We start from the raw sequence: 27,783 nt of genomic DNA on the forward strand, positions 1-27,783 counted from the left end.
CACACTTTCTGAATGCAGTTATGGACCCAAAATGCTAATAGGCACACTTTCTAAATGCAGTTATCCACCCAAATGCTATTAGGCACACTTTCTAAATGCAGTTATCCACCCAAATGCTATTAGGCACACTTTCTAAATGCAGTTATCCACCCAAATGCTATTAGGCACACTTTCTAAATGCTGTTATCCACCCAAATGCTATTAGGCACACTTTCTAAATGCAATTGTCTAATCAAGATGCTATTAGGCACACTTTCTGAATGCAATTGTCCACCCAAATGCTATTAGGCACACTTTCTAAATGCAATTGTCCACCCAAATGCTATTAGGCACACTTTCTAAAGGTTACCAAAATGCTAATAGGCACACTTTCTAAATGCGGTTACCCACTCAAGATGATGTGAGGTGGTGATTCGACATGGACATATCACAGTAGGGAGGGTTTGCAAACCAGGATGAGTGGTAGGGTGGTATGGCGAGAAGTAATTGCTTCTGTCCCTGCCCCTGCCACACTTACTTATTGTTGGCTTCTTGCTTCTCCTGCGGATACCTGCAGATACGACCTGGAGCCGTCTCTAAAAAAAAGCCGTCCTTTGCCTCTGGTCCTTAGCCGATGGGGCTGCACGGGCAGAGGGCTGCCCTGTGAGGGCCAGTAATGGCCTGGGTAACTTGGCAAAGTGACCAATCACGATGGCGGTGGGCGGGTCGGAAGGCGGGAGGGAAGGCAATCAGGAAGCGGGTGCGGGGTGGGAAGCCGGGACGCTACGGAGGAGGCAGAGGGGCCTGGATGGGGAGCAAACACTCACCGGCACTCCTGGATGGAGAATGGAGTTCGGGGGAGCTGCAGGCCACTAGGCCTTTGCTAACACGGTCAGGGGGCCAATCGCGATGGCGGTGGGCGGGTCGGGAGGCGGGAGGGAAGGCAATCAGGAAGCGGGTGCGGGGTGGGAAGCCGGGACGCTACGGAGGAGGCAGAGGGGCCTGGATGGGGAGCAAACACTCACCGGCACTCCTGGATGGAGAATGGAGTTCGGGGGAGCTGCAGGCCACAAGGCCTTTGCTAACACGGTCAGGGGGCCAATCGCGATGGCGGTGGGCGGGTCGGGAGGCGGGAGGGAAGGCAATCAGGAAGCGGGTGCGGGGTGGGAAGCCGGGACGCTACGGAGGAGGCAGAGGGGCCTGGATGGGGGGCAAACACTCACCGGCACTCCTGGATGGAGAATGGAGTTCGGGGGAGCTGCAGGCCACTAGGCCTTTGCTAACACGGTCAGGGGGCCAATCGCGATGGCGGTGGGCGGGTCGGGAGGCGGGAGGGAAGGCAATCAGGAAGCGGGTGCGGGGTGGGAAGCCGGGACGCTACGGAGGAGGCAGAGGGGCCTGGATGGGGAGCAAACACTCACCGGCACTCCTGGATGGAGAATGGAGTTCGGGGGAGCTGCAGGCCACTAGGCCTTTGCTAACACGGTCAGGGGGCCAATCGCGATGGCGGTGGGCGGGTCGGGAGGCGGGAGGGAAGGCAATCAGGAAGCGGGTGCGGGGTGGGAAGCCGGGACGCTACGGAGGAGGCAGAGGGGCCTGGATGGGGAGCAAACACTCACCGGCACTCCTGGATGGAGAATGGAGTTCGGGGGAGCTGCAGGCCACTAGGCCTTTGCTAACACGGTCAGGGGGCCAATCGCGATGGCGGTGGGCGGGTCGGGAGGTGGGAGGGAAGGCAATCAGGAAGCGGGTGCGGGGTGGGAAGCCGGGACGCTACGGAGGAGGCAGAGGGGCCTGGATGGGGAGCAAACACTCACCGGCACTCCTGGATGGAGAATGGAGTTCGGGGGAGCTGCAGGCCACTAGGCCTTTGCTAACACGGTCAGGGGGCCAATCGCGATGGCGGTGGGCGGGTTGGGAGGCGGGAGGGAAGGCAATCAGGAAGCGGGTGCGGGGTGGGAAGCCGGGACGCTACGGAGGAGGCAGAGGGGCCTGGATGGGGGGCAAACACTCACCGGCCCTCCTGGATGGAGAATGGAGTTTGGGGGAGCTGCAGGCCACTAGGCCTTTGCTAACACGGTCAGGGGGCCAATCGCGATGGCGGTGGGCGGGTCGGGAGGCGGGAGGGAAGGCAATCAGGAAGCGGGTGCGGGGTGGGAAGCCGGGATGCTACGGAGGAGTCAGAGGGGCCTGGATGGGGAGCAAACACTCACCGGCACTCCTGGATGGAGAATGGAGTTCGGGGGAGCTGCAGGCCACTAGGCCTTTGCTAACACGGTCAGGGGGCCAATCGCGATGGCGGTGGGCGGGTCGGGAGGCGGGAGGGAAGGCAATCAGGAAGCGGGTGCGGGGTGGGAAGCCGGGACGCTACGGAGGAGGCAGAGGGGCCTGGATGGGGAGCAAACACTCACCGGCACTCCTGGATGGAGAATGGAGTTCGGGGGAGCTGCAGGCCACTGGGCCTTTGCTAACACGGTCAGGGGGCCAATCGCGATGGCGGTGGGCGGGTCGGGAGGCGGGAGGGAAGGCAATCAGGAAGCGGGTGCGGGGTGGGAAGCCGGGACGCTACGGAGGAGGAAGAGGGGCCTGGATGGGGAGCAAACACTCACCGGCACTCCTGGATGGAGAATGGAGTTCGGGGGAGCTGCAGGCCACTAGGCCTTTGCTAACACGGTCAGGGGGCCAATCGCGATGGCGGTGGGCGGGTCGGGAGGCAGGAGGGAAGGCAATCAGGAAGCGGGTGCGGGGTGGGAAGCCGGGACGCTACGGAGGAGGCAGAGGGGCCTGGATGGGGGGCAAACACTCACCGGCACTCCTGGATGGAGAATGGAGTTCGGGGGAGCTGCAGGCCACTAGGCCTTTGCTAACACGGTCAGGGGGCCAATCGCGATGGCGGTGGGCGGGTCGGGAGGCGGGAGGGAAGGCAATCAGGAAGCGGGTGCGGGGTGGGAAGCCGGGACGCTACGGAGGAGGCAGAGGGGCCTGGATGGGGAGCAAACACTCACCGGCACTCCTGGATGGAGAATGGAGTTCGGGGGAGCTGCAGGCCACAAGGCCTTTGCTAACACGGTCAGGGGGCCAATCGCGATGGCAGTGGGCGGGTCGGGAGGCGGGAGGGAAGGCAATCAGGAAGCGGGTGCGGGGTGGGAAGCCGGGACGCTACGGAGGAGGCAGAGGGGCCTGGATGGGGAGCAAACACTCACCGGCACTCCTGGATGGAGAATGGAGTTCGGGGGAGCTGCAGGCCACTAGGCCTTTGCTAACACGGTCAGGGGGCCAATCGCGATGGCGGTGGGCGGGTCGGGAGGCGGGAGGGAAGGCAATCAGGAAGCGGGTGCGGGGTGGGAAGCCGGGACGCTACGGAGGAGGCAGAGGGGCCTGGATGGGGAGCAAACACTCACCGGCACTCCTGGATGGAGAATGGAGTTCGGGGGAGCTGCAGGCCACAAGGCCTTTGCTAACACGGTCAGGGGGCCAATCGCGATGGCGGTGGGCGGGTCGGGAGGCGGGCGGGAAGTCAATCAGGAAGCGGGTGCGGGGTGGGAAGCTGGGACGCTACGGAGGAGGCAGAGGGGCCTGGATGGGGGGCAAACACTCACCGGCACTCCTGGATGGAGAATGGAGTTCGGGGGAGCTGCAGGCCACAAGGCCTTTGCTAACACGGTCAGGGGGCCAATCGCGATGGCGGTGGGCGGGTCGGGAGGCGGGAGGGAAGGCAATCAGGAAGCGGGTGCGGGGTGGGAAGCCGGGACGCTACGGAGGAGGCAGAGGGGCCTGGATGGGGAGCAAACACTCACCGGCACTCCTGGATGGAGAATGGAGTTCGGGGGAGCTGCAGGCCACTAGGCCTTTGCTAACACGGTCAGGGGGCCAATCGCGATGGCGGTGGGCGGGTCGGGAGGCGGGAGGGAAGGCAATCAGGAAGCGGGTGCGGGGTGGGAAGCCGGGACGCTACGGAGGAGGCAGAGGGGCCTGGATGGGGAGCAAACACTCACCGGCACTCCTGGATGGAGAATTTAGATCATGTGCAAGTCCTATTGATATTAAGTTCTCTTTGAATCGAGCAGCCAACCCTAGATTTAGGTCACATGTATGCCAGAGTTACCCATATTAACTTATCTTAGAATCTAATAGCTATCTCTATATTTAGGTCAAGTGTAAGTCAGAGTTACTCATAGTAACTTCTCTTTGAATAGTAGCCATCTCTAGATTTAGGTCAAGTGTAAGTCAGTAACATCTTTGTGAATCTTCCACTTGGACATTTTGTGTAACTTTTTTGAAAATGTATGCTGGAAAATGTTGCATTTGGCCTGATCACGTTCAACATTTTTTGGGGATAAGGAATCCTAAGAAGTCTAAAGCAAACAAAGAAAATATCCCAAAACTGAAAACTTGCCACTCAGAATCTGATTGCAGTAAATTCAAAGTGGCATCCCCAAATCAGGTACCCAGGTTTGTATATTTAAGAACTTAAACATTTGCTTATCACATCTCAAACCCAGTCCAAAATGATCAGTATAAAGATGATGACTTTCTGTCTAAAACAAAGGCATGTTAACTATGTTTGAATGGACACTCACTGTTATTTCTCCAACAGAGCTGCCAATGCCCTTTATGGGATGCTGTTGAAAAAGGAAATACTGATATTGCTGGTCATCACATCATTCATAGTCCTGCTTTATCTGCACTCTTCAGAGGTATGAGCCAAAACGTGTTTTCATCATCAAAATACACTATCTTTTGTTACCTTTATATTTAAGTGTTTGTAGAGTATATAGTTAATTCTAAAATGTTAGCACATTCAGAAAAGGGCATAATGTTTTTTCCAGATCTTTCCTGGAGCCAATGAATTTTTGACATGAAAATACCAGGCAATTGTGTCTTTTATAGATATGTGTTGTTATGATTGCACACATTTCTGCTCATGAATGTGTATACATTAATTGTTTTGGTATGGAAAATGTGTGTCATTCTGGTACAAAATAAAACACAGATGTTTTTACTAGAAACTACTAATTCAGATTTTCAACACATTCATTACTGAAAGTCATAATTCTATTAAAGACACAGAGGCAAAAATGATTATGCTTTCCCCACAACTTTACTGTTCAGCAGCAAAGAAAAAACAAATATGAATAACAACACAAAACTAATAAAAACTACAATAACCATGAAGTTTTAGAGTTTTGTAGTCCATCTCCATTGGTCTTCAAACTGACCATGTGGTTCAAATAACCAATCAAAAACCAAGTCCTGAAATAAAACCTCTTGTCCTCTTTCTATTCCTCCTCTTTCTTTGACCCTGCGCGGTTGTGCTCAGTACTTCTTTGAAATTCCATCTGCATCCTAACTCAGATCCCGGATTGCTTGCTGTCAGTCGCCATCCCTATAGAAACATAAAATTTAGCAAAGGTGACTATAGACCGAAAAAACGGGTGGGACAATCGTATACATAAATACATAGAAACTATATCTTCAATAAAACTATCACAAATATTTTTCATAAGCAGTATGTTTATCACATAAAACATGATAAAAATATCAACTTTACATTCATACGATTGATAGGGTGGGATAATCCTTCACCTCCGTGTCTTTAATAGAATTATGACTTTCAGTAACGAATGTGTTGAAAATCTGAATTCTATGTCAAGACCGGAGGCTCGGATTATGCTTGTTCAAAACTTACCACTAACAATGTCGCACTTTCCATGGGTTTAAAATAGAAAGTTTTAAAAGTCAATTCATTCGACCAATCTGAAGCCCTCATAATATCCTCTACTCTGGCTCCTGTATTATATACCTTAGTAGCCATCGCTCCTCTAGAGGAGTGGGCGCCATATCTCTCAACATCTATGCCCGCTTGTACCATCACCCATCTAAGCCATCTAGCTATAGTTGCCGGTGCAACTGCTTTATAAGGCCTACAAATCGCTATCAACAATTGTGACACTCCCGAGGGCCTAACCTCCCTCGTCATCTCCTCATATGCCGCTATGCATCTGACTGGACACAAGTTTGGTTGAGTTGGGAAAGACTCATAGGAAATAGATCTCAAACCTGTTTTGGTCCTCTTTGTTATAAGGAAAGTCACTCCGTTCGGAGATATACTCTTCCTGTTAACCTCCAGTGCTCTACCTTCAGAGGATCTTTTGAATGCTAAAAGACATAAACACATGGATAACTTGCCTGAAATCGCTTTCCGTGACAACTCTTGATTATCCGGCCAAGATAAAAATAGTTTCAAGACTTTATCTACATCCCACAACTGATTATACTTAACACTAGGGGGTTTTAACATCCTTACTCCCCTTAACAATCTACAGATCAAAGGATGTTCACCAATCGCTAAACCCTCGACTCTAAAAAATTGGCCACATGAACTACATCCGCTCTATCGGGATGAATATTCCTTTCCAAACACCAGCTATTCCATCTATCCCATGCTGATCTATAAGCCTTGTGAGTCCCTGGGGCCCAGGATTCGTTAATGATGTTCTCAGCCTCATTCGATAGTCCTGGCCTAGCCCAAGATCTCCTGAAGTCGCCCACGCTATTAGCCTGAGTCCTCCTGACCTCACTAGCAGATGGCTGTAAACTCTGGGATCTCGAATGATAAATTCTGTGTTGGGTAGAACTACTGGGTTGTGATGCGTCAGTTCCAGTAGACTGGGAAACCACGCCTGCCCCTTCCAATCCGGCGTAATCAGAATTATGGATGCTTTTTGGCGTCTCACCTGCGCTACCGTCCGCGCTATCATGGAGAAAGGAGGAAATGCCTAATTCGTGTGGTGTTCCCATGATTGTAGGAAGGCATTGGTCGCCTCTGCTTCCGGGTCCGGTCTCCAGCTGAAGAACCGAGGAAGTTGTTTGTTTAGTCTCGATGCAAATAGATCGATCTGACAAGGACCACATCGTGTCATAATTTCCTGGAACACCACCTCGTCCAGCTTCCAATCGCTGGTATCTCTGAGGTATCTTGAGTTCCAATCGGCCACTTCGTTCATCTGGCCCGGCAGATATTCCGCCATCACTGAGACTCTTCTCTCCAGACAGAGATCCCAGAAATCTTTTGCCAGTCCTACCAATAATCTGGATCTCGCCCCCCCCAGTTTGTTGATGTATCTGACTGCGGAGACATTGTCCATCTTCAACAGAATGTAACATTGTGCTTTCTCCTGGGTCCAGCATCTCACTGCAAAGGACCCCGCTAACAACTCCAGGTAATTGATGTGGAGCTTTGTCTCCTGGTCCGACCACCTGCCCCCTGTCGACAGGTTCCCGCATCGGGCTCCCCAGCCCCATCTGCTGGCGTCGGATTCGATAATAAGGTCCGGGGATGAACCAAATATGGCTCTCCCGTTCCATGCATCCATATGAATGAGCCACCATTCTAACTCCTCTCTCACCTCCTGAGAAATATTCACTTTTGATTTGTATGAAATGCCCCTCCTGAGGTGAGAGATCCTCAGCCTCTGGAGTGCCCTGTGATGCAGAGGCCCTGGAAATATCGCTTGAATTGATGCTGCTAGGCCGCCCACCAATCTTGCGATATCCCTCAACGACAGTTCTCCCTTCGCTAGAGTATGTTTCAACTGTTTCTTGATATCATTCACCTTGTGAATGGGTAAACTGAGAGTTCCCTGTACCAAATCCACTATGAAACCCAGAAACTCTATTGACTGAACAGGTACTATACCGGACTTCTCCCAATTTACCAGGAACCACAGGCTCTCTAACACCTCTATTGTTATCTGAAACTGTTCTATTAACGTTTCCTTCTCTTGACACATCAGACATATGTCGTCTAGATAAATTATCAGCCTTAACCCTTGAGCTCTGAGATGAGATACAACAGGTTTCATCAGTTTGGTGAAACACCAAGGAGCTGATGCCAGGCCGAAAGGCAGACATTGAAATTCCCATATCGTTCTTCCCCAGCCGAATCTCAGAAATCTGCAGTGTTCCTCTGCTATGGGAATAGTCAGGTATGCATCTTTCAAATCTATTCTGGCTAACCAATCTCCCTGAATAAGGGTATCCCTTAACAGATGTATCCCTTCCATCTTGAAGTGTCTGTACAGTACGTAACTGTTTAGGCCTCTCAGATTTATGATTGGTCTCGTCTTGTGTCTTCCTTTTACTATGAACATATTGCTTATGTAACCTCCTACCTGACCTGCAGCGGGTCGTATAGCTCTTTTTTGTTTTCCAAACCCCGTAATTCTCTTTCCAGTAAGGCCTTGTCTTCCCTGTTCATTTCTAAACATTTTGGCGGTTCTCTCTGATATGGTGTTTCCATAAAATCTATATAAAAACCTTGAGCGGTCTGAAGTACCCAGGGATCCCTCGATATGTTCGACCAGTTTTGTAAAAATTGAGCAGTTCTCCCCCCTACCTCTGGGGTATTTGAATGCGGGTATGCTATTCTTACCTGGGTTATTCTGTTGGTGCTCCCCTCGCCAGATTCTGCCTCTTCCCCTACTCCTCAATGGGAAGAAAGGCGTTTGTCTGTGCTCTTCCTGTTCGCGCCAACTTGCTCTGTCTTGAAAGGATCGATTGAATCGGAACCGGCAAGCCGAGTGACCCCTGCCTCTGCTGGCCCGTCCAAAAATCTGCCTCCCGAAAATTCTCTTAAGAGAGGCTTGATCCTTATCCAAGGCTGCGTATGAATTTACAAATTTGGTGAGCTCCTTAATAAAAGAGTCTCCAAATAATTTTCCCTTCGCCGATGTGGCTGATTCTGAGGAGGCTAATTCACTTAATTTAGGGTCGATCTTCACTAACAAAGATCTCCTCCTTTCAGTGGTTATCGCATGATTAACATTCCCCAACATGCATATTGCCCTTTGGGCCCATCCTTTAAGAATTGCTGGGTCTATCGGCTGCCCTTTTACTTTTGCTTCTTCTCCCATCTGGAGAATCTTTGTGAGGGGTCCGGTCATGTCAAGCATCTTATCCTGGCATGATCGCCAGGATCTATCAAGACCCTTCCTCACATCTTTTGTAAACTTGCTCATGAAAGTTATAATTTTTTCATCTATAACAGGTGTATCGGCCGCACCTTCAGGGAGGAGAGGCCTGGGGCATTCTGCCCTCATCTTGCTTCTAGCCTCTTTGGCTATCGGCGCCCTCAGGTGTTTCTTCAAATATGCTGCAATTCTTTTGGGTGGTTCCCATTCTGATGATCTGGGATGGATCAGTGCCTCCGGATCGAAATCCTCATCATCAGCACCATCCTCTTCAGCCTCCTCCTTCTTCCTTTCCTTTGACGCCTCGTGGCTTTCTTCCCCTGATGAGGATGTCGATAAGACTTCCTCCTCTTCAGGATACTCCTCCTCCCACTCATTCTCACCCTCATCTGAGGTATTAGAAGATGAATCTCGTCCCCTGCCAGGCACCGCTTTACCATTTCTCTTCCTTTTACCACCTTTCTTTTTCGGTGGAGTGCCCGGGGTGTGTGGGCTTCTTGCACCCTACGGGCTGATTTACTGCCCTCTTTAGATTTCATCCATGCCTTAAGGCCCTTGATCTCCTCCAGGCTCTGAGAGAATCGGAGCCAATCCTCCATCAGCACTCTTTGCTGAGGATCATGTCCCAGGGAAGCCCCCAGGGCTTTGTGGAAAACAACAGTCATGTCTGAGTGGCTCCTCTTTTGGCTAACACTAGCCTTCCCCTCATTACTGGAGGAACTCATGATTCTCAGACCCTGGGGAATGCAAGTCTCTTTATGGTATGTATAAATATATATACCAGGGATCTGTCTCTTCAAATCTCTCAGTACATAGATCCAAATCTGTAAAATGGATGAAATATCTTCCCTGGTTCTGGATATATATAAAGATATAATAATATCAAATCACAGGTTTTACCTGGGACTGTGCGCGTATAATGCGGTATCTTCTGGTGGCCTGCAGGGGCGCTTTTGGACTCCTGAAACAGGACGCTACGTTCGGTCGAACGAAGCGTGTTGTTTTGGAATCGAAATAAGCAAAAGATCCTTGCTGAATAAACACTGTCAATTCGCGTATCACTCGTGAACATTCAAATTCGGAAACGAAGAAGAGAGCGCCGGAACTATGCGGTCCCGTCGCGCTCTCTCTTCCGTGCCGGAGTGCCCTCTTTGGCAGGATCTGTGAAGCTGCGGCCACCGGTGCACCAGCCCCGTCACGGCTGCAACTCCCGAGAACCGGCTACGCTGTAGCGGATATGCTCTGCCTGACAAGGCACGCGCATGCCAAAACAAACAGTATTATATTGTAAATACAATCCACACAACACATTCACACCTAATAAAGAAAAAAGTACTTAACTCGCTGCCAAGCAGCAAAGAAAGAGGAGGAATAGAAAGAGGACAAGAGGTTTTATTTGAGGACTTGGTTTTTGATTGGTTATTTGAACCACATGGTCAGTTTGAAGACCAATGGAGATGGACTACAAAACTCTAAAACTTCATGGTTATTGTAGTTTTTATTAGTTTTGTGTTGTTATTCATATTTGTTTTTTCTTTGCTGCTGAACAGTAAAGTTGTGGAGAAAGCATAATCCGAGCCTCCGGTCTTGACATAGAATTCTATGATACTGGTTTGAATAACAAGAGATAGGGAGTGTGACATGATAGCCTTGGCGGTTTTTGTTTTTTGTTTTTTGCTAATGTTAATACATGCATGCAGTAATTCCAATCTAACATTCCCCCAACTCGTATTGAGATCCTACGTTTTTCTGGAATTTCCATACCTTTACCTTTATCTGTTCAAACATATGAATAAAGCAGTAAGCACCCGTAGTTGTTGCTGCATGGTAACGCCCGGAAAAAAATGGCGTTAACTTCGGCCTACTGCTTTGCAGAGCCCTTTTCCATTTCCATTGCAACAATGGGTGGAGATAAGGTGAGGCACCATGTGCTGGTGCTGCAACTTTGATTCAGGAAGTGGGGGGCTGGCTGATGGGGAAGGGTGCGCTGGAGAGCAGAAGGTGGGGTGTAGGAGTGGTAGGGAAGATGTCCCGTGGGTCATCCACTGCGTGGATTGCTCTGGAACCACCTGGGCGTGGATTGGGACATTTAGCAGGGGTTTAAAGTAACCGGTTTGGTTGACACATCTGCCAGGGGTGTCCATATTATATTTTCATACAGTGGTTTATGCTGGATCCTCCCACTTTCGCTGTAAAAGTAGGAGTTATTACCAAGTTTAATGGTGCACACATTATAACTTTTCGGGACATGAAATGTCGAGCCGTTGGTATTCAAACCCACATCTTCCAGGCTGAGCCCAGAAGTGTTAGCGAACCCATAACTCCCTGATCTATCGTGTCAGGAGCAGCAAAAGCAATACTAACTTGAATGTTTGTGCAATGCTCTGTAAGCAAAAGTTATGGTTAACCTGCCGAATGGCCCTTATTTGTATTGATAGCGCAAGGATGAAACTAAGAGCCCGATTCATGCAATTCTTTTTTGCACGGTTCAAAGGGACTGCACTGCTGAAAAGTGACTTTGCACTGCCAACACAATCCCTGATTCATGCAACTGTGCAAAGTGCATTTTTGCAGTGCAAAGTCAGTGCAAAGTCATTTTTGCTGTACAAAATGAACTATGCACTGCAAAAATAATTTGTACAGTTCCATGAAGATCAGGACTACTGTCGGCAGTGCAAAGTCACTTTTCAGTATTGCAAAGTCACTAGGAACCGGGCAAAAAATCCCATGACTCGGGGCCTAACAGTTAATCCTCCTGTAATTTGAGCAAATGCATGCAGCACGCTGAAGATCTAAATATAGGCTTACCTTGTTATTCGAGAGTAACATGGCTTGTTGGATAGCTCTGGCACAATGCACTTGACTTAGCTGTAAAACAATGCTGAGCAGCAGGGTTCGATACTTCGTGGTTAGAGGCAGTACTCCAGCATGAAGTGCAATATAAAAAACACTGCTTAGCTGGTAGAAATAACTCTTTTTCTCTTCTGCATGCACCCAGTGGGAACATCCTAAATCGAGTAAAGCAAGGAATGCAGCATTTTCTTTCTGACATGATATGTCATTCACACACTTGTTTCACAAAAGTTCTGGTTTCGAAGCGCCGTACATTTCAGCCTTTTGGAACACTACTTGTATTCTTTCATATTAAAAATGCAGAACTATAAGTACCAGAATGAAACAGGACTTGACATGGCCCCAATAATATGTGTAACCTTTTTTCAGTGAACACAACGTAAACACAAGTGCTTCCCTTCAATAGTGAGCAAAGTTTGTACAATGGGGCATACAAAGGGGGTGAAAAGGTAAGCATCGTTAATGGCCCCTTTCACTACTGTATCCATGCAATTCATAAAAGGGTCATAATGTAATCTAGCATGGCAGATGTAGATTGCTGGGATGACCCACTCGTATGTGCGAATGAAGGAAGGAATGGTTGAATAACATCTTTTTAAACAAGATAACTTTTTAGTTTATCATTGGCAGAGGTATTTCATTAATACATCCTTCATCAGGGCAGATCTTCAGAAATGCCACCATATTTTTAAAATACACCTTACTCTGAACAAGGTATTGAATCTTTACCTCTAGAACTATCATGGTACATTATTGATGAGTCTAAGTTTGCACAACTTCAAAAAGTTATTTTCTAATTCTATTATTTCCTTTTAACATTTTATAAAACTGATGTTAAATGTTTGCCTACATATATTATTTCAAGGTTTTCCACTGTTTTTGTTCCACACCATATAAAATAAACAAAGATTGGCTGTCTTTATGTCTTCGGTTCATTATGTGGTATTTTGTATCTGAGCCGTTCAGTTGTATTGTGAAATAAGCATTGATTACAGGGAAATGCATGACAGCAATTTCTTTGTAGAGTAAAACACCATGCCTCGTTTTGACCACGATACAGATTTGGGACTGTGCGTCAGCACTCGCATCAACTGCCCGTAAGTGCTGTCTGCTGGAAGGCTCAGAGGCTGCGGATTCCCTTTGCTGGAGATCATTTTGTTCAATTATTTTCCCTGGTGGTCTGGTGCTCAGCGAGCGCTAATTGTGCCTGGAGGCAATATAAAAACTTTGGACTGCACGTCAGCGTGCACGGCAAGTGCTTGTAAGTGTTGTGTGCTGGGAGGCTGAGAGGCGGTGGATTGCCTTTGCTGGAGATCATTTTGTTCAACTATTTTCTCTGGTGGCCAATTGCTCGGCAAGCGCTAATTGTGCTTGGAGGTTATAATAATAACAATAATAATAATAATAATAATAATAATATACAAACTAGCGACTGTGCCTCAGTGTATACACCAAGTGCTCGTAAATTCTGTCTGCTGTTAGGCTGAGAGGTGGCGGATTCCCTTTGCTGGAGATCCTTTTCCTGGTGGTCTAGTGCTCAGCGATCGCTAATTATGCCTGGAGGATGTGATGAGCTCAAGAGGATTCTCCCATCTACTCCCCTTGGATCCTCTTCTCAGGTGGCCAGGGAAATGCCATCGCTTTTGGATCCTGACCCTGGGGGTGGATATGCGAGGGAGGATCACCTGGGTGGAGGGTCCTTGGGAAGTGGGGAGAGGATGTCTTCAGATGAGGTATGGTATCCCCCTTTCCCTTGTCAGAATTCATCCTGCACTCCCCCAACCTTTGCAGTTTCTTATCAGTCTACACTTTTTTACACACACACATACACTGTCCCACATTCATATGGCTTTAAGACTGGGGCGAAGAAGAGGCAATTAGGAGTAATGCACACGTCTATTTGTGCACACCACTCTGGTACTGAGAAGAAGAAGAAGACTGTGAAACACTGTTACCATGATCAGGCATGTCCCACTAATTGGGGTCAGGCAAAACATTTACACCTGCAGCCAGTTGAAGGGATACAGGTGTATATAAGGAGAAACATGTTAGAGGCTAAGAGAGAGACTCGCCTGGAGGAAAAAACCTGCTTGGGGAAAGGATGCAGGTATCTGGTACAGAGCAGGCTGGAGAGGGGCTGGTGAAAAGGTCACCGTGCGCTGAAGGAGAGCAAGCGGGATGCCACTTCCTGAATGGGCTGAAAGAAAGTCGGGAGCTCTGCAGAACCCAGTGCTGTGTGTTCCCCACTGTAACTGGAGGACACCGAAGACTCCAGGGAGCTGCCAAAAGCAGCAGGAAGGTTTGAAGAGACAAATGCTGCTCAGAGCTCCCAGTGAGTGAGGAGGAGCGAGATATTGCAGAGGAGAAAACTGAAAGCAGCTGGTGGAGCTGCCGGAGACCGGTAAGTGAGAGTGAACAGTCACAGAGGGGCGCTCCAGTTGCTGGATTTGGACACAAAGAGATGGCGATCAGCTAAAACCTTATGATAAAAGGGGCGAGAGCCCAAAGGAAATATTTGTCAATGCCGAACGAGCTGCAAAGTGTTCAATTTATTATTAAATACCAAACTAAAGACAAGATATACAAAGTAAATGAAAGTATTGCACAAGTGAAATGAAAGTAATGTGAAATTTCAAATACAATGAAAGCAAGCAACTAGCATTGATGGACAATGTGAAAGTGTGAACCAAATGAAAGCCTGTAACAAGGGCTTAGGAAGCAAGCAAAAACCAAATGATAAACACTGTTGTGAAGTGTGAACACAAGGTGGTGACAAGGAAAACATCCCACAAAGTGAATGGCGTGAAAGTTACGTTTTGGCAGAAGCAGGAAGCTGTCAAGGAGAAAAGGAACTGCAATTGGACAATAGACTCAGGTTTAAGAAAGAACCTGCGTTAGCCAGGAAATCCAATGAGAACAAGTGAATGTAACAAAGTGCCAAGGGTTATCGGTTGCATGACCTGAAGTGGGTGAACCGTGCGGTCCGACAACTGCGCCTAGACAGAGTAACCCCTACTTGGAGTGAACCAAGGAATGTTAAGATACTGAAGCTGTTCTGCATATCAAGTATTAAAGTGATTCAAGATAAATGAACTGTTGAAAAGCCTGAAAGGTTGCAAAGTTGGTTTGGAATATTGGGGAGGAAGGATTGCCCAGGGTCAACGTGTTCGACTTGGAAGCAAGGAAACACATTGCAACACGGTTCAAATCCCAATCCTGCGCTTAGAAACCACTCGCTGGTATTAAACGTGTTGTAAATGAACAATTAAATAAATCAGTTATTCAAAGTCAAGAGAACTGACTGTGGTTTGGAAGCTAAAGAGCTACCTTTTTGGGGAAGAAAACACTGAGACCTTTTTGGAACTGTGCTGAACTTGAGGAAGGGATCCCAAAGGTCTTTTGTGTGGAACGGTTTTGAACTTGGGGAAGGGGTTGAAACACAAATCAAAGAGCTGGAAGAAGCTTGGAACATTCTGTTGAACACTTGGGTGCTGAAATCCCTACACATTGTTTATCTTTAGTTGTGAGGGTTTATAGTGATATAATCGAAAACAAAAAGGTCGAAAGTCAAATGGTCGAAAAAAAAGGTTGAAAAAAAAAGTCACATTTTTTTATGACTTTTCTTTCGAAATGGGGGGGGGCTCCCCCAACCCCCTTTTTTTTTTTTTACCCATTTTTTTTATTCCCGGACCCCAAAATAAATATATAATAAAAAAAAGAGGAATTTGACTTTTTTTTTCGACATTTATTTTTCAACATTTTTGTCTTTCGACCTTTTATTTTCGATATTTTGACTGCACACTGTGATGGCAAGTATAGATTTTGGACACAGACAGACTTTTGAGTTTGACTTAATGACACAGACTATCCTTAGTTTCTTTAGGTAGGGAAATCCCACCTTAGCATAGGAAAATATTAGGCCTTACTCTGACAACTAAGAAATAAAATCCTTTATTTTAGAAAAATTGAATTTCTTGTATGTGTCTTACTTCACAATGCCTTCACAAGCCTCTATAAAAACTTGGGACTGTGTGTTAGCATGCACGTCAAATGCTCTTATGTGCTGTCTGCTGGGAGGCTGAGAGGTGGCAAATTCCCTCTGCTGGTGATCATTTTGTTCCCTGGTGGTTTAGTGCTCAGCGAGTGCTAATTGTGCCTTGAGGCACTATAAATACATGGGACTGCACTTCAGAGACTGATGACCCTTTAAGCTCTACACTCGTCACCTTCCAAAAACACAAGGAAAAAGTTGAAAAAGAAGGCAAATCGGTGTAAAAAGAGGTTTGTGAAATTTACAGGTACGCTCATCAGTTGGTTACTCAAGGATAAAGTTGTCCCAGAAAAAGAGGAAATAAGCCTCGATGACCATTCCGTTACTGAAATGGAAAGTAATTCTTGCCTAATGGAAGTGAAAAATATGCACTCTGAATGTCCATTAACAGTGAAGTATCACAGAGTAATGAAAGAAAGAATAGCGGACACTGAAGAGAGCACAGTTATGAATTTAGACCCAAAGATCTTTACAATAATGAGTAACAGTAACAATAGAGTGAATAGGTCTGATTTTCTACAGTTAATACAGCAAATAGCATCTTTTGGAGTGTTGAATTCAAGTGATTTTGAAATTGTTGAACCTCTGTGATGGGAAATCATCAATGATACACTGTTTGTGATTGGTACAGTCTGCTTGATGCATTCACTCAAGGGCAACCTTATGAAATTGGTATATGACTTGGATACACTACACTCATTTCTGAGAAACTTTCTTCTTGTATTTGTCAATGTGTGCCCAGTTTAAAGATGGTCACTGTTTGTAATAAGGTAATGACACCAAGAGATGGTGGTAAAAATCATAATGATGGAGGCTGGTACTGGCTCGTGAGCTCCTTGCTTGCAAGACCCTCTCTGAGTCGTTGACATGTTAAGTTTATCTCTCGTATCACTTGAGGCCATTAACATTTTATATGTAAAAAGGGATAATTGGAAATCATATTGTGCAGTGAAATATGCTGAATACAAGCATGGTTGTTAACATTACCTTTTTATGTGGACGGCTATTGTGTGTTCCAGGAGTTTGTAAGGAAATGCCAACTTGGACGACCCCATGGCAGCCTTACAATAGAAGTAAAAAATAAGTTAAAAGGTACTCGAATTAAAACTCTTGAAGGTGTTGGTAATGTACTAGCTGTGGAAGTGCAGCTAAGTTAGGGAAAATCATCCCTTTGAGTGTTAGTGTTCAATGTGTAAGACCCTCCTGGTGCAGTGTATAAGGAAGAGATTGTTGACTCTATCAGTGCTATTCTTTCAAATTGGCACAGTGCCCATAGAAGTGAAAGGATTATACTGGGGGTGACCTCAATGCTAGGTGTAAAGATAAGCAAATTTCCCTGGCTAATGGACATGTGTATGTCAAGAGTGATATGGTACAGAAAGCATCAAACGGTCAAGGAAGACGCTGGCTGTAGCTCCTAAGTGAATGGGAACTTACAATGCTAAACGGACAAACCAAAGGTGAATGCCCTGGTAATTATACCGGCAGCAAAGGCTACCATTGACTATTGTTCTTTGTAGCTACAATCTTCTGCCGTACGTTAGCAGTATGGATATACATTCTAATGATTATAGTGACCATGCAGTAGTTCCCCTAAACTCCAATTGGATCACCTAGGATGTTCTGCTCCAATCATTGCTGATGTCGATATTAATCACTCTGGCAACATGTTAACTTGTACCAGTGAGAACTTATAAAGGATGCACAAATTAGTCATACAGGACACATTTGATTTAAAAGAACTTCTCATTAGGAAATCAGCAAATAAAATAGAAGATTGGTTTAAATCTTTGACTTTCTGTAGATTATTATAATGTCTCTGATACCAAAGCTAGAACTAAACATTATGATAAGGAAATAAGAGATACTAAGCACAGTATGCATAATTATAGTAGAGAGATAAAGAAGAAGAGACTGTCTCTTATAAGTACACTTAAGTTTATTAAGAAGATAAAGAATAATTACCATAACTGGGAAAAAGTTGGAATAATTCTGTGAAAAATGCACAGTGGCAGCGGATGTTTGCTGCTTCGAAAAACAGCATTGCCAGGTCTATAAGGCAGCTGTTAGGTACTGCTAAGGATGTTAAAGATTAGCAGCATTATATTTTAACAAATTTTAATTCTGAGCAAAGTGGAAATTTCTGTAGGGGCAAAGTTACAGCAGCATGGTCTCTCTCCATTGATAGAGTAAGTAATGGATGCAGTTTCGAAACTAGGACAGGGAACTTCTGAATCCACTATGTCAAATAGGCAGGAACTTGGTTTGCCATACATTTATGGGTAAGAGATAAGATCTCATGAGAGATTCAATGGTGAACCGGTAGCCAATGCAGTGATCTCCTTGCCTGCATAACATGTTTTGCTCTTGCAAGCCCACTTACAGCTATTACTGCCCCATTTTCAGCCACTTGCAGAGTCTTAATGTTACCCTTAGATGTGCCCACCAGAAGTCTATTACAATAGTCGATCCTGGAGTTTATCAAAGCCATGGCTATCATGGAAATGTTTGCCGTAGACAGATAAGTCTTGATCTGCCTAATCAACTTATTTGTGTAAGCACAGGCAGCCTTGGTATATAGGACATGTTGCTTCATGGAGAGGCTTGAATCCAGATGGATCCCCAGGGTCTTAACACAATGGCTGATCTGAATCCTACTGTTAGCAATTGTAAACTATGTATATTCTGCGTCAAGCCTCTTATTACGCTGTGAGGAGCCCACCAACATACGTTCCATTTTCTATCATTAATGGCCTGTGAATTAGAGGCCATCCAAACCTGAATCATCCTATAAACTTGGTTAATCCTGACTATGTTGCCGTTTATTCTCCTGTAAGTGCCAAGAACACCTGGGTGTCATCAGCATAATTGGTATAACCAATGCCGATGTCATCCAGGAGATCAAAGAGTGGACGCATATAAACATTAAACACGATAGGAGGAAGACACACTCCTTGGGGTACACCACAAGTCAACAGTTCAGGAGGTGAATGGAACTTACCAATAGCCACTCTAGATTGGCATGGACCCAAGAATGCTGCCTTCCAAGCAATTACTGCCTCAGAACAATTTACATATCTTCTTAATCTTTCACGCACGAGTTTGTGGTTTGAGATTGAAAGATCAAACAACATAAGCAATGTGACTTGACCATGATCAGCAAATTTAGCAACATTCGTTTTATCGATCCATCATGGCAGTCTCTGTTCCATGGCACTCAATAGTTCATATCTCTCTATGTGCTCTTGAAACTGTAGATAATCCACCCTATCAAGAATTTTCAGTAAGAATGGGACCTTAGTGATGAGGCAGTAATTGCCCAGCTCCACTGGGTCAATAGATTCTTTTTCATGATAGGTGATATTCAGACCTCGTTGAGTGACATCGGGATTGTGGCTGCCGCAAAAGTGGAGTTCGCAATTCTAGTGAGTGGAGTTGCAATGTAATCTATGGAATCTTTAATTACACTGGCAGGGCTTATATTACTTGGACAGGTGGATGGTTTCAACCCTGTCACCATTCTAATGATGCCGGCATCATTGATCTGCTCAAAATGGAACTCTGAAGGCCCATTCATGGGAACCATCAGGCAGTTATTATTAGAATGACGGTCAACTGAGATGACTACACTTACAAGGTAACCACTTGGTGGATTTTTTTGTGGAGTAACCCTTTGGATCTCAGTACACCAATCATTAGTCTTAGGTATCCCAACACACACTATCTTCTTACCTTCTAATTCTCTTAAAATAACACATAGTTCTTTCTGGCTAGACTTTGCGTTATTTATCAGACTATCAAAGATGCTTCTTTTAGCCATAGAAATGGCTTGTTTGTATTTATTAGTGGCAAGCTGGTAAGAAGAGAGGACGATTCCCACAGGGGTTCCTCCTCCACTCACGTTCTGCTAACCTTTTCAATCTCCTATCTTTTATAATGTCCCCAGGGAACGATGTCTTCCAAAACGTCTCAGACTTGACCTTTTTTACACATAAAGATGCTAAAATGTTAATAGCTACATTAACAATGTTTACAAACTGTTCAACTAAACCTGAAATACCAGTAAGATGTAGTGACGTGGAAAGTGCAGGGAGAACTAAATCAGCAAAAGCCTCTGGGAAACCCTGCGCAAATGTCTAACTTGTGATTCAAATCTATGAATTAATGAATCAAATGAATTAGCTTTTTCCATTTCCCTGGACAGGGGAGATTGAAAGAGATCACAAAATGATCAGACCATGGACATGGCACAATAGTTTTGTTGCAATAGATAGATTATGAGGTAGCACCCAATCAGGTACATGCCCCTCCTTATGTGTAGGACATTTTATCTGCTGGGCAATGCCCAGGACTGATAAGGCTAATAGAAGAGAAGTTATGTTATTTAATTTTTTTTTGTAAAGGGCACGCTCGCCGAAGCATCTGTGCGCTAATGTGAACCGGAGGGATTTAAAGACCAACTAACAAAGAGAGTGAAGATATTAGAACAAATACATTTTTTAACAGTCGACGAAAAGCGAGAAGATTTCCTGTAGCCCTAAGTGAGTCCGGCAGAGAATTCCACAATTTGGCAGCCGCCACAGAAAAGGAACGGCTCCCCAAACGCTCAAACTGGTAGCGAGGGATCACAAAAAGACAGGAGCCCTTAGAACGTAGTTCTCGAGAGGGCACATAGGGGCAACATTTGTCCTGGAGATATTCCACCCCCAGACCATGAAACGCCCAATGAACTAACACAAGTGATTTTAATTGGACCTGTTGAAGAACCGGGAGGCAAGGCAATGATCGCAGGACAGGGGAAATGTGTGCACCATAAGGGGTACCAGTACATCTGTGTACAGCATAGTTCTGGAGAAGTTGCAGTCGATGAAGGAGGTACAGAGGCAGAGCTAACAAAAGGGAATTACAAAAATCCAGCTGACTGAGGACCAGAGAAGCTGTCACTAAGGGCCTCAGTCTGCAGGAAGAAACGGGAGAACCTTACGAAGAACACATAGCTGGAAGAATCCTGCTTTACAGATGGCCCCAACTTGGCCATTCATTAATAAGGAGGCAGAGAAGTGGCCTCCTGGTCAATGTTATCAAGTGCCCACAGATTGAAAACTCCAAGTAGAACTGCAAATGTGGACTTTGTAACAAAATCACACAAGAGTGTCATCAGTTGTTCTTCAAATAAAGGGACTTTAAATAGTCACATCTGCGTAAGTCGTATTATACCTGTTACATGGCGACAAGCTATTTTAATACTGGTATAGAAAAATGGCCTGCGTATGCTGCAGGCAAGTTATAGACTGCTGACTATGGTAGATTTGAGTGGAAACATCTTTGCATCTTTTGTCTTAAAAGAGTTTCAGAGCTGGGCTGATAGAAATCATGTTTTAGATGATTTTCGAATCGGATTTAGGCCTGGCTCCTCTACTTTTCACTACGTTAGATTAATAGATAAACTAACTACAAAAGCTATTTGCAGAGGAATCCCTGTACTGTATGTGGTATATATAGATTTCCAGGCTGCCTTTGATAGTGACAGGAAATCAAGGTACAGAGTCAATGGCTACCCCTTTCTAACACACAGGAGGTACAACCAAACTACAGAAGGATAAGTAAACTAACTTCTACATCACATGACTGAACAAAGGAAATTGTACAGATAAAACTAAATGTATTCATAATGAAATTTCATATTAAAAGTAAAAAAAGGACTAGACCATTAGTCTCACACAGAATCAAAAGTAAACAATTATGTAAGTGTTAGGAAGAATTCTCTGTTTAGGCTGAATTTCCTAACCTAGTGAGTCCCCCAGCAGCTTTGCTGGATTTTTGGGGTTTATTATTTTCTCCTGCCAAGAGTGAGACTCTTTTACCCTCACTCTTGGACATGATTTGAGTGTGTTCCTTTGACTCTAGATGTGTTTAATGGGCTATGGGGTCTTTTACTCCATAGGGCTGCATGTGTTTTTGTGATGTGTGTTACTTAGCACCCTCAGTGCAGTAACACAGGGGTGTCATAGTGACCCCCCAGTATAGACTCCATACCCTGGGACTGACTACTGTCTCCCAAGGCATGTAAAGTCACCATTGACTTTACTAGTCTTGAATTCTGAACAGAACCAGTACAAACCATCATATTGTGGACGTACTGGCCGGGGCAATTCGATTGCCCCGGGGTCTGTTAGTCGAGGGGGCACGTCTCCGTCCTCCCTGATCGCGTTTTGGCTGGTGGCAGTGGATACTACTTTTTATATTCAACCGCGAATATTTCTCTATGGGATTTTCCCATTGTTCGAGGCTACTATCTTTATTTATTCAATTACGATAGCCTCGAACATACCGCCGGTTTATTTATTTATTATTAATTCTCTGGTTGGTATTTTTTGCCAAAACTCGGTTCTAAAATGGCGTTTGTGTTCTCTTCTGTGACTCCAACCCAAGTCAAGCCCTTTGTTCCACTTTTTTGGCGGGCTTCTCCTCAAAATAGGCAAAGTACCATTCTTCAAGTTAGCATACCTGCTTTAGCAGGACCAGGGATTCTCGAGAAGATGACTGTGCGTAGTACAAAGTCGTGGCAGTGATTTGGCACCTTAATGGTGTTCGAAGTGCTATAGTGGAGTACAAAAACAACACATTTGTCGGGCTACGGCACCTGATAGGATGAAGTAAAGCACCATGCAATACTGTGCTGGTGAGCATTGAGTGGAAAGATCTAATTACTCAAAAGTGCATGGTCTACTGGTGCCAGGGTGCATTTTAGCGAGCTGGATCTTCAGCGAAGTGATGACGTTGTATACGTGTTGTACAACCCATCGTGGAATTTAATCGGAAACCTGTGTATGTGACTAAAGAGCAGGCTTAGCCTTGAAATGGCATTCCGTGATTGTTACATAAAGTGTGTCAAATTACATATCAACGGGCAGCGGTGCAGAGCTGAGCTACTGGGGAGTGTGTCTCTACCATCGCTCTTTGAGTGAACATACTTGAGCCCAGTGAGTGGTTAATAAGAGACATGCAGAAATGAGTGGTGTTAGTTATGAAACCTGCTTAGCAGGAGTCCGGGGAGCTGTTGACCCGGGAGACTTAGTGGCTGGGAGTGACCAGGGACACTCTGCGAAAGGACAATAGAGCGTACTACAGAGTTGTGGCAGTGGTATGGCGCCTTAGTGGAGTTCAAAGCCCTATGATGGAATGAAAGCAACGGAAATTAGGGCTACGGAACTTAGTTGGATGGAATGAAAAGCCAAGCCTCATGGTATCAAAGTGCATATAATGGTGCTTCTGGTAACGTTGTGTATGTGATATATTAACCCAAATGGTAATATCTCAGACACCCGTGTGGCTAACTAGAGGCAATATAAATCTTAGACTGGCATTACGGGCAAGCATGCCGTAATTGTAGCATACAATGTATCAGGTTGCTTAGCAACAGGCCATTAGCGGTGTTGATCTACGGGGTTATGAGTCTGAAAGATCGCTCTGTATATGAGGATCAACAGACTAGCTGGAACGCAGTAAGTGGATATTTATGGAAAGGACTGCTTGGAAAATATGTAAAACTGGATGTTTATCATGCCTGAAAGGCACTTACTAGGAGTCCGGTGAATAGCCCTACAGGGAACAACAGTGGCTCGAAGTGCGCGCATGCCCAGTGGCAAGTGATACTATTTAAAAGTAGGACTCAACTTTATTAACAACAGACAGAAGACACGTATAGTGCTGTTTCTGTAAAATTAGTGTCTGCTTCTGGGTAGCGCGACTATCGTGTACCAGGTGCAGCTATTTCAGTTCAAAAATGCAAGAGAGATACTACCAGAGCGATCAGAAGATGATCTGTCACAAAATGCCTAACTAAGCCTCATCAGTATGCGGACAGATTATTACACAACCAATGATAAAACCAGCATACCCTTTTTGGATTTAAAAATCTACAAGACAGATAACAACACTTTAGGCACTGCCCTATGTAGGAAGCCTGCATCCTTAAACACGCTTCTGGCTTTCTCCAGCTTCCACCCTGTAGGGCTCAAAGAAAACCTGACATATGGTCAATTTGTAAGGCTGAGACACAACTGCACGAACCTAGCCAACTATGAAATTGAAGGCAAAGAACTGGCAGGTTGCCTGAAAGAACGAGGATATCCGGGACATATCATACGCAGAGCACGGAAGAGAGCCAAGACACTCCTGCCTGTCTCCATCTCCCAGAGAAAGAACTGCTGACAAAATTATGTGTGTGGCCACCTTCACCCCTCTCAGAAATTCATTAAGGAAAACGATATTACGCCACTGAGACACCATCCAAACAGAAACCTTTAAAACACAAAAACCACATTTCGCCTTTAATTGTAGCAGAAATCTTAAGGATCGCCTAGTTCACTCCTGCGAGGAACCTAAACAACCAGCTATCACTCAGACCACCCTATGGAATCTAGCTCCAGTCCAGGGACATTACAGATGCGAAACATGTTCCGTCTGCTGCCTCACAAAAGATATGAAAATTATTGACTTAAATGGAAAAACATGAAGCTTCAACACTTTTACGAATTGCAAGACAAAATGGTCAGTATATGCGATCAAATGCCCCTGTGGCTTGATATATGTATGGAAATGCAAGCGGGAAATACGCCAATGCATATGCAAGCACAAATCCTGCATCAAAAATGAAGTCGATGATAAGCCCATGGTAGCCCATTTTAAGGCCCTGAAACATAGCCATCAAGACCTGTTCTGGTTCATATTACAGACAGCCAGAAATCCATTTCGTGGAGGCGACCGTTATCTCATGCTGTACAAACTCGAGTAAAAATGGATACTTGTTTAGACGCTGTTAAGAAAGGACTGAATGTTTCCATAGAATGGAACCTTTTCTTCAATTAAACCCTTCTGTCTTAACTGCTACATCAATGCCCACATTCAGTCTGCCATTGAGGGACATTAATTTCTATGCATCAATGGAATTTTTCTCTGTATCAAAAAACTGTTTCTGAATTTGAACCAAAAATTCCTTTTTGAATGTATCCTTTTTTAATTTGACTTGTTTGTTCTCTGAACCTTTTACATTCTGCTCTAATTTGTTTGTGACTTTCCTCACTGTGTTTGGAACCTGTCTATAGTTGCTTTTAATTCCTTCATAAAACAGCTAAACCGATTATGCTGTTTTGTTTTGTCAACTGTAAAAAGAATGGTGCACAAATCGTTACCATCAACTGATATGTGATGCTATTTTTCTATGGTACTTTTGAATGCACTAGCCTCTCTCAGCATTAAACAGACCACAACCCACTTGAATAGACAAAGGTCCACTCCATTCGTAAAGAGAAACACACAAACCGCTCCTACATAATAATCTGCCCACTTACTGTTAAGACTGATTTCCTATACTCTGGCCTGTTGGACAGATGCATAGAAGGCCAACCTATATTGTGACAGGGGCAACTCTGGGAAGCTGTAGCCAAACCAGTTTAAGGTAGCAGTGACAGGCGGTCTAGGCTAAGATCTTCAGAGGGGTGAGATTGTAAAGGATCCACAATGAGGTCACGCAATGGGAGTCACAAATTACCCTTAGACAGGATATATAAAAATACAGTTAATTAATTATGGCCAAATAAACTATAAGAAAACTGAACCAACTTATCAACCAATCACATCAAACTAAAATACATATATACAATCACAGGTTCAAGTGCATAATACAAATCAAAATACCCCTGCAAGGGAATGAACAGGTGAGTATTACACACAAAAAGGTCCACAGAGAGGTAACCCCTAACTAATATTGTCCAATCCTAAATTGGCTGGGGCCTTGTGCCCTATTGTTCAGGATACAAAGATACAGCACTCAGGAGGCAGGAGAAAATGTAGTTAGGGTCTCTGGGGTCCAGTGATGGATTCTTAGAGCCAGAGTTCAAGATAGACAGTGTCTAAAATTCCCCCCAACAGTTAGAAGTCTTGCCAAGGCAAGTATTGGCAAAGCCAATAGGTTTTAGATATATAAGTCCATTGACTTACAATGGGAGTGTAGGGGTATGTTAAAATCTCAATAACTTATCCCCCTCACTCCGAATCTTCCCAAGACTTTCCAGGACAAAGGAAGGGTGTCCTGGCTTGCTTTTCCCACTGAATTCCGCGGTCCTCGATTTTCACGGGTTGCAGGTTCGAGTGATTCTCCGGTTAGGATCTTTTGCTGGTGTAAAGACTCTTGATGAAGAAATGCAGAAACAAATGATGCAGCACCCTTCTTGGGGCTGGAGGCGGGTCAGAAAACCAGGTTTCGGACCATGCATGCCACGCAGAGCAATGCAGCAGAACTCAGTAGCCGCAGTCAGACTTTCCGGTCTTTCTTGGGTCCCCTTGGTGCTAGGATGCCGAAATTTCGCAGAAGGTGTTGTTGCAGTGGCAGCTGAGGGTGTGCCCAGTTTCAGGTGGAAACTCAGAACAGCAACGAAGATAGCCCAGTAGCCCAAAAACTAAGCTGGTCAGCCACAGGATGATTCCCGGGCACTTCCGAAGGTGTTTTTTGTACTGTGCACCAAGTAGGCTTCGGAAATGGATGGTCCCTCCACTCCTGAGGTCGTAGGACCTTCGCAGGCCTACTGGAGATCAAGAGACAGACAGGGCACCACCAGGACTGAAGCAGAAATTGGTTGCCGGGCCTCCTTCAGACAGGTTACAGGTTTCTTTGTGGGTCTTCTCAGCTGGACGGATTCTTGGTTCCTTCAGGTTCTTCCAGGATCTCTGAGAATTGCATGCAGGGACCCTCTTCTTATCCTAAAAGCCAGGTAGGTGTTGAAACTCCCACTAGCCAATGGCAGAACTAGCCCACACACACACCTCACAGTGGTCCAATCAGGATCACTGGCAGTAACACTCATGCATACCACTCAGACACACAGAAACCAGGATGTCAATTAGGGTCAGACTGACCAAGCGCACATCCTGCCTCCAAACACACAAAGCCCTCCAGTAGCCCGCCAAAAGCTCCTGCTTACCCGGGCACTGGAAGTCCTTATAAGGATCTTTCTGGCCTCTGAGGCAGGAAGAAGGCTAAACAACAAGATGCATAAAGAATGGACATAAAACCTCGTGGCACGGCCATGCTTGGCCAGTAGCCAAACGTGGTAAACGCGGTTAAGCTAAAACGAAATTCCCCAAAAAGTGGGGAAAAGTCACTGCTGCCACCAGCCCATCTTTTAAGCACCTCAGAATAACCAACAAATCCTTTGAGTGTTAGTCTAGGGCAAAACAAAAATTAACCCCATTGCACTGCATTGTAAGCTGCTGTGTGCAATGATAAAAAGTAACCGCATGTGATACAAAAGTAACCACAAGTAGCAACATAGTCACAAGACTAAGGGAAACACTGTTTCCTAGTACTAATAGCCTTAAGGACATATCAGTTTCCCCATAACATGTGATCAAAGACCAGTACAGTGAAGCTTAAAAGCTTCACTGTACTGCAAAAAGTACAGGTCAGATTGAAAAATCAAAGCAAAAGGTTTGGGGGTTCCATAAAGATGGAAGGAAAGGTGCAGTAAAGAGAATCTTTCCTAACACACACACCCCCAGACTAAGGGACAGGGGGAACTAATCCACTCCTGGATGGGTCCTCTGTTCCTAGTCGGTTAACCCTGTTGGACAGCCCATCAACATTGCTACATTTGGGATCTGGCCTATGCCCAATAGGGAAGTTCAAGGCCTGAAGACTCACAACCCACAAGAGCCACTTTGGATTCTCTCCCTTAACATCTATCAACCACTTCAAGGTTTGAGGGGGGGCATACACAGTGAAGTGAGTCCCTTAGAGGTAGGACCTCAACTTCCTAAGGCACCATACCATGGAAAAGCAACTCTTTTCCACCTGGAGCCAACTGAGTTCTCAACTCCTAAACTGGTAGCTGACTAGGGTGTTCCTCACCTTTGTCATTTAGCTGTGAG

The 27,783-nt window shown here is 45.5% G+C and overlaps 1 protein-coding gene across 2 annotated transcripts in view; it reads left to right on the forward strand.

The window, feature by feature from the left end:
- Positions 1–27,783, forward strand: part of LOC138487898 (NXPE family member 4-like) — a 937,091-nt gene that overhangs the window by 517,189 nt on the left and 392,119 nt on the right. The window contains exon 3 of one of the 2 annotated variants that reach the window (XM_069614522.1): positions 4,577–4,676. The exons of the other annotated variant lie outside the window; for it this stretch is intronic. Coding sequence (XP_069470623.1) covers positions 4,577–4,676 — 100 coding nt within the window. The remainder of the gene's footprint in view (positions 1–4,576; positions 4,677–27,783) is intronic. 2 annotated transcript variants of the gene reach the window in all.

This window comes from Ambystoma mexicanum, chromosome 9, assembly GCF_040938575.1.
Source record: "Ambystoma mexicanum isolate Mex_15411 chromosome 9, UKY_AmexF1_1, whole genome shotgun sequence".
In the NCBI taxonomy this organism is placed as follows: Eukaryota; Metazoa; Chordata; class Amphibia; order Caudata; family Ambystomatidae; genus Ambystoma; species Ambystoma mexicanum.